At 41.4% G+C, this 14,134-nt stretch overlaps 1 protein-coding gene across 1 annotated transcript in view; it reads left to right on the forward strand.

The window, feature by feature from the left end:
- STX11 (syntaxin 11) overlaps nucleotides 1-12,725 on the forward strand; it is a 37,619-nt gene extending 24,894 nt beyond the window's left edge. Inside the window, exon 2 of the mRNA XM_055534698.1 lies at nucleotides 10,470-12,725. Coding sequence (XP_055390673.1) covers nucleotides 10,475-11,338 — 864 coding nt within the window. The 5' untranslated portion in view covers nucleotides 10,470-10,474 and the 3' untranslated portion in view covers nucleotides 11,339-12,725. The remainder of the gene's footprint in view (nucleotides 1-10,469) is intronic.
- The last annotated feature ends 1,409 nt before the right edge of the window (nucleotides 12,726-14,134 follow it).

Genomic DNA, 14,134 nt, shown 5'->3' on the forward strand with positions numbered 1-14,134 from the left:
TTCCTTGGAGAATTAAAGAGGAAGAACCAGCCAACAGTATTAGGATCAATGGTTAATAGGGCTTTAAGAGGAAGAGGGACAGAAAAAGAAATGTAAAGGTTCTGTGGGATTGTCCTTAACTACTATTATGAATTGAAATAAGTGGGATAAGTGAAAATTGCTCAGTCATGTCTGACTCTTTCATGACTATACAGTCCATGGAATTCTCCAGGCCAGAATACTTCTCTAGGGGATTTTCCCAACCCAGGGATCAAACCCAGGTCTCCCACACTGTTGGTGGATTATTTACCAGCTGAGCCACAAAGAAAGCCCAAGAATATTGGAGTGGGTAGCCTATCCCTTCTCCAGGGGATCTTCCCAACCCAGGAGTTGAACTGGGGTCTCCTGCATTACAGGTGGATTCTTTACCAACTAAGCTATCAGGGAAGCCCTATGAATTGGAATAGAAAAGATCATTAATAATTCTGGAAACACTATTGATGTCTCTTTTGTAAAAAAAATTAAAAAAATTTTAGCCACGTCACATGCAGTATGTGGGATCTTAGTTCTTCGACCAAGGATTGAACCTACATCCCTTTCATTGGAAGCGTTAACCACTGGACCACCAAGGAAGGCCCTGCTTCTCTTTTGTTTTTAAAAAATGCTCCATGGAATAGGTATGAAATATAAAGTTTAAACAAACTAGACTCAATGATTTAGTCCCCATCACTTTTTCTTTCTACATAGGTTTCTGCTGTATTTTCCAGACAAAGGTTTGCTTCACATTCCAGGGCCAAACACAGCAACAACTGTATGTTTGTAGGTGCTGATACAGATAACATGGGAGAACTTGTATGGATGATTTATCCCTAGAATCTGGAGTTCTCCTCCCTTTACTTTCTCCTTTACAAGGTCGTCTACTAGCATTTCCTCACTTGTCACTTCTGCACCCCCAACTGTAAAACTCCCTCCAAGGTCTTTCAACAGTCTTGAGTCAGTCATAACCACAGTGGATCTTTGTTAGAATTATCTGTGCTTGTTAATAATTTTGTGGGCTTTAAATAGTTATGATGAGTGACTACCTGACTGAGTGCTCTAATAATTGAAACATTACTATGTTGGGAAAACTCTGGTATGAAGACATTATTGTGGAAAAGAAGGTAATGGTTGTAATAGTGAAAATCTTTTCCTGTGTTCACCAAGAGCTGGGTTATTAGAAGCTAACAGTTGCTCTAAATAAAAAACCTCACTTAGGGAATGCTACGGTCTGGATGCTTGTGTTTCGCCTAAATTGATAGGTTAAAATCCTAGCCCCCAGGGTGATGGTATTGGGAGGTGGGGTCTTTGGGAGGTGACTAGGTAGTGAGTGGGGAGCCCTTGTGAACTGGAAAGGTGCCCCCATCAACAGACCCCAGAGAGCTTGCTTGCCCCTCTGCCGTGTGTGGTTACAGTGAGAAGGCCATTTATGAATGAGGAAGCAGGGCTTTACCAGACACAGAACCTGACCATGCTGGCAGTCTGATCTCAGATTTCCAGCTTCCAGAACTGTAAGAATTACATTTCCAATGCTTACAAGCAAATTTCTGTTTATAAGCCATCCAGTATATTGTTATAGCAGCTAAGGTGGACTAAGATGGAATAAGTTCCCTATAAGATTAAAGATTTCAGAAACCCTTTAGGGCAAGGCTCAGGAAAAAGAAGGTAGCATAGCTTTGTGGTTTACAGAAGGGCTCTCAAGTCATATTTTCTGGATTCAGATCTCAGTTTCATATTTATTAACTTTTGTGGCTTTAGGCAAATTGCTTAAAACACCAGGTTTTACTCACTGGAATAAAATGATTATTTATGGATCTGAATCAATGTGCTGGGAAAGTACACTCCGTGCTCTTTAGGGGTGGTGTTACTAGTGAAAATGAAAGTGAAAGTTGCTCAGTTGTGTCAGAGTCTTTGCCACCCCGTGGACTATACAGTCCATGGAATTCTCCAGGTCAGAATACTGGAGTGGGTAGCCTTTCCCTTTTCCAGGGGATCTTCCCAACCCAGGGATTGAACCCAGGTCTCTGCCTGCATTGCAGGCAGATTCTTTACCAGGTGAACCACCAGGGAAGCCCGGTGTTACTATGGTGTGTCCTAAAAGTAACTGCCAAATTACTGTGACACAGGCCCTATGGGGTTTCTTGGTTCTTACTGTATGTCTGTGGTGATGGTGGGTGGGAGGGACAGGGTTGGGGGGTCGAGAAAGGTGTTTTCAGGAGGATCACATAGGGCTGTGCAACTTGTATTCAGCACCAGCATGAGGAGGGCTGGAATCCCATCCCATACCCAGTTCATCGGTCCCTGTGCCGTGGCACAGGGCTGGGTCCACCCAGAGATGTCAGATGTCATATGGTCCCTACCATATGACTCATCCAGGCACTGTCTGGACCAGTGGTGGACCTCAGCATAAAGACACATTCTGATTTGGAATCATCTTTTTTTAACAGGATTTTAAAAATTGGTATAAAGTCAGGATTTAGGAGATACAGATTATAAAATCTGAAAAGCAGAACGTGGGTGCTACATTTCAAGTTCCTGCTCAAAAGTGCTCATTTGGAGTATATATCTGCAAGATTTTTTTAGTTTTATTAATAACCAAGCCCTGTGTGTGTGTCTAAATGTGTACTTCAGTTCCTGTTGAAACAAGAATCCTAAACTTTCTGAACTCACATCACATAGTCTCTAAAGCATCGTTTTGGCGTAAACACCGAAAGGAAGGCTCTTCCATGCTTTTGGATTGGTTCTCCTCCTGTAATCTACAAGTTAATCTCCATAATAAGCCTCACATGATTTGTGTGTTGCCCTGCTGCTCTGCATTGTATCTTCCTGTGTCTGAGTTTCTCACATAGTGCTATGAAGCGGGGAAAGGTTTTTTTCCCCTGGGTAGTAGGCAAAATATACTTAGTATATGTATTGCTTAATGTATTATATAAAGATCTCTATAAACCTAATTCTCTCTTTAAAGGTTTTATCTCCAAGTAGAATTATATTCTGAAATACTGGGGTTAGGGCTTCAACATATGAATTTGCAAGGGGGCTGGGAGGAGGTGAGACAATTCAGCCAATAACTTTGTAGGTTTTGTTCCCCTTAGAGTAAGTAGGCACATGAAAGATAACATCTCTTATGCTCAGAGATATGACTATGTATTGTGTTTATAACTAATTCCCTTAGAAGCAACTAGGGAATAATGCTTTCATGGGTATTCTTTGTTGGTTGGTTGTTTTGTTAGTCAATGAGTCTGTCTGACTCTTTGCAACCCCACGGAATGTAGCCTGCCAGGCTCCGCTGTCCATGGGATTTCCCAGGCAAGAGTACTAGAATGGGTTGCCATTTCCTTCTCCAGGGAATCTTCCTGACCCAAGGATCGAACCCACATCTCCTGCATTGGTAGGCAGATTCTTTGCCACTGAGCCACCAGGGAAGCCTAGGTTATTCTCTGTAGCATCCTGTATATTGGGTTACTTATGCAGTTATCACTCATTGATCTTCTGAGGTAGGTAGAAACCTACTTTCTGAATCTTCCTTTCCCCATCTTTCTGCATCCTTCCTTAGCAGTTGCTTGTTTATCAAGATGCCCCAACCTGGGAGCTATTATAAGTTGTCCAAGATGGCATGAATAAAAAGCTGCCATAAGTACCTGTGGAGTCCATCCGAAATTTGAGTGAGCATTAAAATCACCCAGAGGGAATCCTAGACCCTCTGAGTCAGAACCCCCAGGGTCCCAAGCATCAGTACTCCATGTTTTCAGCTTTTCAGAAGATGCTGTTGCCTCCTAAAGTCTGAGAATCACTGAGCTACCATCATCTATTTTCTCTTACATCAAATCACATTGCCCTGTGAAAGGAGGCTGACAGAATTTCCCAAAACTTCCCTGTGGATTCAAGGTCTCAGAACAGATGACCTGCGTGCCTGAAAAGAAAATTAGAAGGCAGAAGCAGATTTCTAGTAGCTGGTTGTAAATTTTCTTTTGAATTCTTCATCTCCATGATAATCAAAAAAGCAGGATTTATTAAAAGATGCTTGCTCCTTGGAAGAAAAGCTATGAAAAACTTAGCATATTAAAAAGCAGAGACATGACTTTGCCAACAAAGGTCCATCTAGTCAAAGCTATTGCTTCTCCAGTAGTCATGTGTGGATGTGAGAGTTGGACTGTAAAGAGAGCTGAGCACCAAAGAACTGATGCTTTTGAACTGCGGTGTTGGAGAAAACTCTTGAGAGTCCCTTGGACTTGTTACCAAAGTAACAAAGGACTTGTTACTGAAGTTTTTCCTGACAGCACTTTTCAGAAAGAAGTTTTGGCCAGTTTGAAATCATTTTCAAAACTCCCCCCAAATGCCATGAGAATTTCCAAGCAGATCATCGGAAACGAGGAGAAAGAAAAGTTACACGCGGTTAATGTGGAAGAAAGCAGTGTCCTGAGAGAGAGGTAGCTGTCAGACAAGTGCATGATTGCCATCGTGAACTTCTTGTCCAAAAAAGCAAAGTTATGATGACCAGCACGGCACAGCTAAGTGTTTCCAGAGATGTGTTGTACTACTGCTTCTGCTTTTCAATTCCTGAGCCAAATAAACCTCGCTGTGCCTTAAAAAACAAACAAACAAAAAAAGCAGGGAGATCAAACCAGTCAATCCTAAAGGAAATCAGTCCTGAATATTCATTGGAAGGACTGATGCTGAAGCTGAAGCTCCAACACTTTGACCACCTCATGCAAAGAACTGACTCATTGGAAAAGACCTTGAAGCTGGGAAAGATTGAAGGCAGAAGGCGAAGGGGACAACAGAGGATGAGATGATTAGATGACATCACCGACTCGATGGACATGAGTTTGAGTAAGCTCCAGGAGTTGGTGATGGACAGGGAAGCTTGGTGTGCTGCAGTCCATGGGGTCACAGAGTCAGACATGACTGACCGAACTGAATTGAACTGATTTGAACAACTTTATGAATAGTTTACCAAAGTTTATTACCTTATCCTTTATCATAATGAGACAGGAGTGTCAATAGAATTGTTGGACTTTTCTTTCTCATTTACTGTGGTTCCCTTTTTCAGCTGTCACAGTATAGAACCAAGCTATTGGGTATGTGGCTTATATTGATTTTCTTTCTGTGCCTACTTCTGTATTCTGGTATAGCTGCAGTAAGGAGTACATTTAAACCGTTTAGGGAATATTGTTAGAAGTAGTAGCCTCTTGGTTGACTTTCTGTTGTAGTTTTCCTAATGTTTGCACCTTGGCAACCAGGAAACCTTTTAGATCAGTGGGACCAGCTCACTTGGGGCTGAGCTGGGTCAAGAAAGGTGGGCAGGAAGGCACTGAAGGCCACTTCCTTGTGTACACCTCCTAGAGAATCTCCGGCTTCCACGTCCTGCCTCTCTCCTGACCAGTTTGTAGACTTGCGCCTTCAAGTGAACTTAGACCTTCATCTCATTTAGGATCCATGGCTTCACGTTGGTAGGTCTTGGGAAGGAATGACTATCTCTGAACATCTTCAGAGGCCACTTTCTATATAATTGCAGTGCACTTTGCTCGTCCTATTGTGAATGAAATGATAGCTTTTTCAGGGCTTCAGGAGAGCAGTACTGGACCTGGGACTTGTCTACGACTAGCACAGACCAATAAGCAGGTCCCTAACGTTCCGGTGTGTGATGCTGTCCTTTAACTACCCCTTACCTTCTGTGGTAGTGCTTCCCAAGCCTTCCTTGCATCCATCACCATTTCTTGTCTTGTCCTTCAAAAATTATTCATTCTCTGTTCTATTTATGTAAAAAAAAGTTATTTATATTTTATTCTATCTGTATCTATCTTCAACAATTATTAATTATACACTTGCAGAGTAGAATATGTTGGCTGCTAACTTAAGCAGATAAATAAAGCTCAACTCCATACTAGCCAACTCATGTACTTTCCTCGTGTCACATAAGGTGGTAACCTGATTGTAATGCATACATCTTAAAGGAGTTAGTCTTTTAAACAAATACTTATGGTTTTGTGGGGTTTTATCTAATTGATAAATCTACAGGACATTATAAAAATGTTGGAAAATAGAGAAGAGCACAAGGAAGTAATTAAAGTGATTTATAATTCCACAATTTGAAGAAAACTACATTTTGATGAAAGCTGAGTGCTGAAGAATTGATGCTTTTGAATTGTGGTGTTGGAGAAGACTCTTGAGAGTCTCTTGGACTGCAAGGAGGTCCAACCAGTCCATTCTGAAGGAAATCAGCCCTGGGATTTCTTTGAAGGGAATGATGCTAAAGCTGAAACTCCAGTACTTTGGCCACCTCATGCGAAGAGTTGACTCACTGGAAAAGACTCTGATGCTGGGAGGGATTGGGGGCAAGAGGAAAAGGGGACGACAGAGGATGAGATGGCGGGATGGCATCACCAACTCGATGGATGTGAGTTTGAGTGAACTCCAGGAGTTGGTGATGGACAGGGAGGCCTGGCGTGCTGCAATTCATGGGGTCACAAAGAGCCGGACACGACTGAGCGACTGAACTGAACTGAACGTTTTGATGTGTATTATTCAAACCTTTATTTCAAGACGTTTGCATGACAGCACTGCTCATTCTCTTCCCTTTACAGATTTTTTCTATCTAAAATGATATTTATGCTTTTCATCCCATTAGATAGCCTTCTAAACTCGGTGATTATGTAGCCATCACTATCTCATTTTTGCACCTTTAAATTATTTTTGAATTCCTGTGAAAACTGGTGATGAAATTATTTACAGTGATGAGCTTCATATAACTCTGAATATATGCTTAGAATAAATGTACCTAAAACAAGAACACATTTTAAAAGCTTTTAATACATATTATTCAACTGCCCTTCATCCTGCCCTGTGGCATGCAGGATCTTAGTTCTCCAACCAAAGATTGAACCCAAGCCCCCTGCACTGGGAGTTCAAATCTCAACCACTGGACTGCCAAGGAAGTCCCTAAATTATTATTTTTTTAAAATTCTTGCCAGCTTGATGACCAAAAAAAATTTCAATGGTTTAACTTGCATTTCCTTGTTTTGATAGTAAAGTCCCTCATGCCTCACTTTTTTATACCTGCTGGAAATAATTGAAGGTAGTGATTAAGCAGGGCCACTCTAGAGCTGAACTAGTCACTTACTTGTGACCTTGGGTATGTTCCTTCATCTCCCTAAACTCACTTACCAACTCTGATAATGACAATACCTACTTCATGAAGTCCGTGTGAAGATTAAAGACAGTATCACGTGAGAAGTGCTTAGAACATGCTTACTGGCATTACAATAAGTACCTGATACCTACTAACTATCTCCATGTTCTCTGGCACTTATATTTCTTCTTATATGAATTGCCTTTTCATTGTCTTTGCTAGGGAAGGTGGTTTTTCTGGGGTGTTTTTTTTTTTTTTTTTGGTTTGGAGGGGCAAGAGTTTTTAATATAGTAAGTATGTTAACTCATTATCTACTATATATTGCAATCCCCTCACCCCCACCAACTTGTGCTTTGTCTTTAAATTTTATTCAAAATGAGGAAATATTTAGGTATCAGGTAATTCAGGCCAGGGAAGGCATAGTTTTGGTCCAGCCTGGTTCTTTTTTCTGCCTCTCAACTGTGCTTCTTGGAGTCACTTTCCCCTCAGTGAGAAGGTCTGGTATTGATCTTTGTCATCAAAAAGCAGAAATGGCATTTTAAGCAGGTAACTTGTTGTATTAAAAATCACCACTATGGAATAAAACTTTGCTTAATTTATGTAACTAATGGTCATGGCAGATGGGAATCCATGGTTAATATTTCACCATTTTCCATTTATCACTGAATCCAAGTTGTCAGCATTCCATTAGTGGTGTTGTGAAATTAATTACTTCAACTTGAGGCAAGCTTTTGAGATCAAGATCCCTGATAGATTGAGTAGCCATTAAATGCTACTACTTTTCTCCTGTTTCTTGCAAATTATATAATAGAAAGAAATCTTTCTAGCTACAAAATCTTGTATAAAAGGGCAAAATGTTCATTATTTTGGCATATATACAGTATTAATAATGAAAGTTTTTCACTTCACTGGAAAAAATATGGACACATAGAACATTATTTTGCCTTGCTAAACAGGGAATTGATCAGAACCACCCTTATAAAAGCATGGAAATTCTGCTTGAGCTGCCAACTTATTTCAAAAAGCTATTAAAAATGGGCAAATATTGCTGCTGTGTGATGGGTATATGGAAGTGTGTTATATTATTGCTAGTAGGCTTGTGTACGATTGAAATTTTCCATATAAAACTTTTTTCAAAAAGCAGTTTTGTTAACAACATTTACCACTAGCGATATTGGGAAAAATTGAACGTCTTTTACTTCTGATTCTTCCTTTGGCTTTTGCCATGTGATTCCCGCATAGATAAATATCTTCTTTCTGCTCACTCCTACTTATTAAAATCACATCAGTCAGTCAGTGAAAGTCGCTCAGTCATGTCCGACTCTTTGCGACCCATGGACTATACACTCCATGGAACTCTCCAGGCCAGAATACTGGAGTGGGTAGCCTTTCCCTTCTCCAGAGGATCTTCTCAACCTAGGGATGGAACCCAGGTCTCCCGCATTGCAGGCGGATTTTTTACCAGCTGAGCCACACTTAACAATTTCCTGATCTCTTTTACTCAATATGGTTCATTAGCTTGTATTTTGGGATTTTCCCCCAAAATATTTTTAAGCACTGAGTCTCAAACAAACACTCAAATTAAAGTATGTATTGGTGATATTGGGCATGCTGCTGCTGCTAAGTTGCTTCAGTCGTGTCCGACTCTGTGCGACCCCAGAGACGGCAGCCCACCAGGCTCCCCCGTCCCTGGGATTCTCCAGGCAAGAACACTGGAGTGGGTTGCCATTTCCTTCTCCAGTGCATGAAAGTGAAAAGTAAAAGTCAAGTCGCTCAGTCGTGTCCGACTCTTAGCGACCCCATGGACTGCAACCTACCAGGCTCCTCCGTCCGTGGGATTTTCCAGGCAAGAGTACTGGAGTGGGGTGCCATTGCCTTCTCTGGATATTGGGCATAAAAGCAAGGAAATTTCAACTTCCAAATTTTATACTTCCTTATTAGATTTTGATCTTTGTTCATTTTGTTGTTTTACTTTAAGCAGGTTCAATTTTTATGTTTTTAAGATAAAAAATTAAAGCATGATTTATATCATTAAAAAAGTGTTATGATGTACAAGAGTGAAGATGCTCACCACTGCTGAAATAGACACAGAATAGACAACACTTAGAGTTGGTCTCAAAGCTTATAAATTGACTGCCCTTATTTAACAATCTTTTTTTTTTTTTTGCTTCTTATTGGCCTTTATTTTTCTGCAAGTAGACTGAGGCTATCTGATTGCTTGAACTTTCATAAGTAAAGGAACATTTTCAGGTGATGGATACTACATATGCTATAAGTTTAAATAAAGAGATAACAACAATAAATAGTGGTAAATAATAACTGTTAGATGTCTCAACAGTAAATAGTAAAATACAGAAATTATTCTTTTTTTTAAATTTTATTTTATTTTTAAACTTTACATAACTGTATTAGTATTCTTAAATAAAAAAATAAATAAAATGCAGAAAAAGATCCAAAAAATATTCTGAAACTCAAGGCAGAAATTCGTCATTAATGTGTCAATGTATTTTTTTTATAAGTATGTATTTTACTTATTTAACAATCTTTATCTTTGCTAAGGGGATCTCAGGTGGCACTAGTGGTAAAGAACCTACCTGCCAATGCAGGAAACATAAGAAATGTGGGATCAATCCATGGGTCGGGAAGATCACCTGAAGAAGGGCATGGAAACCCACTCCAGTATGCTTGCCTGGAGAATCCTATGGACAGAGGAGGCTGGTGGACCACAGTCCATAGGGTCGCAGAGTCCCACACAATTCAAGTGAATTAGCATGCACGCACGCATACATATAGATAGGGCTTCCCTAGTGGCTCAGTGGTAAAGATTCCACCTGCCAATGCAGGAGATGCCCGTTCGTATCTCCCTGTGTGGGGAGGATGCACTGGAGGAGGAAATGGCAACCCACTCCAGTATTCTTGCCTGGGAAATCCCATGAACAGAGAAGCCTGGCAGGCAGTGACTTAGGGGCTAAAACAAGGAAGAATGAAGTGGCTGGGCCAAAGCGGGAAAGACCCTCAGCTGTGGATGTGTCTGGTAGTTAAAGTAAAGTCCCTTGCTGTAAAGAACAATGTTGCATAAGAACTGCAGATACCTACAAGCTATAAAACACAAAGGTGACTCCCAGTCACATCAGTCCTTCACTCGTAAGCCAAATGTTTTGAACCATTTAGCTCCTGTAGTGCATTTGTTACCTACACCCAGGAGTAAAGAATTGAGAGTGATGAGCAGTGAGCAGAACATCTCTCTATTTTAATCTTTAATTCTCTCAATGCAAATACTTTGACTCTCGCTAGAGGAATTTAACCTCCATGTTTCTATTTGCAGGCAAAATGAAGGACCGACTAGGAGAACTCGTGGAGTTAACCAAGCAGTTTGACCAGCAGTTCCCAGACGACGACGACGATTTTGACTCGCCTCACGAGGACATCGTGTTCGAGACCGACCACATCCTGGAATCCTTGTACCGAGATATCCAAGACCTTCAGGAGGAAAACCAGCACCTGATTGCCGACGTGAGGCGGCTGGGAAAGCAGAACACCCGCTTCCTCACGTCCATGCGGCGCCTCAGCAGCATCAAGCGGGACACCAACTCGATCGGCAAGGACATCAAAGCCCGGGGCGAGAGCATTAACCGCAAGCTGGGCGCCATGAAGGCGCTGAGCGAGCAGGCGGAAGTCCAGCACGGCGCGCACTCGGCCGTGGCGCGCATCGCGCGTGCACAGTACAGCGCGCTCACCTGCATCTTCCAGGCCGCCATGCACGAGTACAACTGCGCCGAGATGAAGCAACGCGAGAACTGCAAGATCCGCATCCAGCGCCAGCTGGAGATCATGGGCAAGGACGTGTCGGGCGACGAGATCGAGGACATGTTCGAACAGGGCAAGTGGGACGTGTTCTCCGAGAACCTGCTGGCCGACGTGAAGGGCGCACGGGCGGCTCTCAACGAGATCGAGAGCCGCCACCGGGAACTGCTGCAGTTGGAGGGCCGCATCCGCGACCTGCACGACCTCTTTCTGCAGATGGCCCTGCTCGTGGAGCAGCAGGCGGAGACCCTGGATGTCATCGAGTTCAACGTGCAGAAGACCGTCGAATACACCGGGCAGGCCAAGGTGCAGGTGCGCAAGGCTGTGCAGTACAAAAAGAAGAACCCCTGCCGGACGATCTGCTGTTTCTGCTGCCCCTGCCTCAATTAGCAAGTGGCCCCGGGCCGCCACACCTCCATCCCCGAGCGGGATGGACGAGGAAGCACTCTGGATGGACGAGGAAGCACTCTGGGGGTAGATTTTGAGGCCATCTGTCCTGGGGTGAGTTGCGCTAATCACTATGGACCTGAGCCCTTAGAGAAAGGAAAAAAAGGAAAAACACGAGGTACAAGAATTCCAGCCCAGCTCGTACTTGGAACAAGGGTGGATCCCACCTGCTGATTCTTCAGTCACGACAGATGCCAGCTGAAGTTTTCTGAGGTCGTTTAAAGGGCACATAGCACCCTTGCCTCTTAAAGGAAGCCACATAAGGAACTGACGTTGTGACTTAACTCTACGGTAGATGTCCAAGGCATGTTTGTACATGAACTTCTAGCCGGAAGTCAATTCTGGATCGGCTCACAGTATGAACTTGTCATCAAAATTCCAGTTCGTTTACCTTATCCTGAAAGTACCTCGGTTCTGTTCCTTTTCGAGTGAAACTGACCTTGGGAAAAACTGCACATCTTCCATTTCTGAGTCTTCCTCTGGTTTATGCTGTGCTATCCCCATCTGAATGTATATCTTCTGCTCATGTCCTCTACTTACTAAAATCACAGTTAACACTTATTATTTCCTTACCTCTTTACTTTCAGTATCTTCCATCAGAATACATTATGGGATTTTTTTTCCCCCAAAGTTTTTTGAGCACTCAATATTGAACAAGCAATCAAATTGAAGTATGTATATCACATTATATATATTTTTCATAAAAATAATTTAAAATTTATTTTTACTTGATAATTATGAATACACTTATATGTAAATGTAAAGTGCCAATATTTACTAATGTATGTACATAATGACCAGTTGGTTTAGCTTTACCTTTGTAAATATATAAATATCAAGAAAAACATTTTTACTGTGTTGATGTTGGTTTGCTTGTTTTGAGTTTATCTTGCTCCTGTCTGCATCTCCGCAGTTCAGTTTGGATCAAAACCACCTGTTTATTTTGAGTTGGTTGGTTATGGTGGTAAAGAACAGATATCAAATGCTGAAAATGCATACAGAGTTAGAAATAATTTAAAAAAAAAAAGGTCAGAAATAATTACTTTTGTTTTACTGTGACCCATTCCTTTCATGCATTGAAATGTAGTAATTTAAAATAGGGATTCCCTGGTGGCTCAGAGGTTAAAGCGTCTGCCTGCAATGTGGGAGACCTGGGTTCTATCCCTGGGTCAGAAAGATCCCCTGGAGAAGGAAATGGCAACCCACTCCAGTATTCTTGCCTGGAGAATCCCATGGACGGGGATGCAAAGAGTTGGACACGACTGAGTGAATAGTCTTGTTTTTCAAGTTAAATAAACATTACATTATAACCATGCTTTTTATGTATTTGTGTCCTGACGATTTAAATCTTTATGTAACTTTTCAATTATTGTTCTAAAAATTCTACCACCTTGTTTGAGGCTGCAGCTGGTGAATGGACCTCTGAATGGGGGTGGGGGGGATGAAAAAGAATTCACACAGGGATGTGTTGCTTTCTCTCCTGAGTTATTAGTAATAGTTTAGCAAAATCATCATGTTTTGGAGATTTGGTTTCATTTGCAAACTTTGTAATATCCTTACCTACACTCACTATGTTTCCTGTCTTTTTTATGAATCAACTCTGAACTCTTTCTACTCATTGTTTAATAGATGAGAGGGTTTATTCAGTGGTCATTATTCTCAGGTGCTTCAGACAGTGAAATTTTAAAAGGAGTAGAAAGAATAGCTGAACTCTTTGGAACTCACTAACTAATCTGCTTATGACCATGAAATCTAGCCCTGCTCCTAATTTTAATTTCATGGTTAAATATGAGAATTGTGGAAACCAAGTCCCGCTGGATTCATCTTAGACTTCTCCCAATTCTTTCTCAGCTAATTCCAGGGATGATATATTTCACCTTTGACCTAATTTCCTTTCTCTAAAAATAAAAAGTTCACACAGCTCCATTACTAAGTCTTCCATGGTAGTGAAGAGATAACTGGGAATACAGGACATGGGCTATTACTAGTTTCCATAAAAGAGAATACTTCCTGAGTTTACCCCATAATGCATTTTCTTTGTTTGGAACCATTCATGAAAGTCAAGGAGTTTGCTGGTTCTGTGTATTTTTAAATTTTTCACATTGTAAAGTTAGGTAAAATTTTCACTTTAATATACTCAGAGATTTGTGAACTGTTGCTTATTGAAAAGGCAAGCATTTCTCTTCCTGCTCTTCAGTAACTATCCAACTGTGGCATAGCAGAAAAGAACACAGATTCAGGACCACACTCTGGGTTTAAATCATGGCTTTGCCACATACCAGCCATATGACTTGTGCCTGTTTCCTCATCTGTGAAAAGGATATGATAGAACCCACCTCCTAAAGTTGTTGGAAGAAGTAAATGACTAAATATGTAAAGGTACTTAGGATAGTGCCTGGCACATGCTAAGTACTATATTCATTATTGTTATTGCATAACTTTCTTGTAGACTGCTATTAATTAATAGCTATTAACTTCTGAGGAAAAATACATGCTTATACGGGCTTCCCTGGTGGCTCAGACAGTAAAAAATCTGCCTGCAATGCAGGAGACCTGAGTTCAACCCCTGGGTTGGGAAGATCCCCTGGATAAAGGAATGGCTACCCACTCCAATATTCTTGCTTGGAGAATTCCACATACAGAGGAGCTTAGTGGACTACAAACCATGGGGTCATGAAGAGCTGGACACGACTGAGGAAATAACACTTAAACTTCCATTCTTCTGTTAATAATTTTTAA

This window comes from Bubalus kerabau, chromosome 9 (assembly GCF_029407905.1).
Source record: "Bubalus kerabau isolate K-KA32 ecotype Philippines breed swamp buffalo chromosome 9, PCC_UOA_SB_1v2, whole genome shotgun sequence".
Taxonomy (NCBI): Eukaryota; Metazoa; Chordata; class Mammalia; order Artiodactyla; family Bovidae; genus Bubalus; species Bubalus kerabau.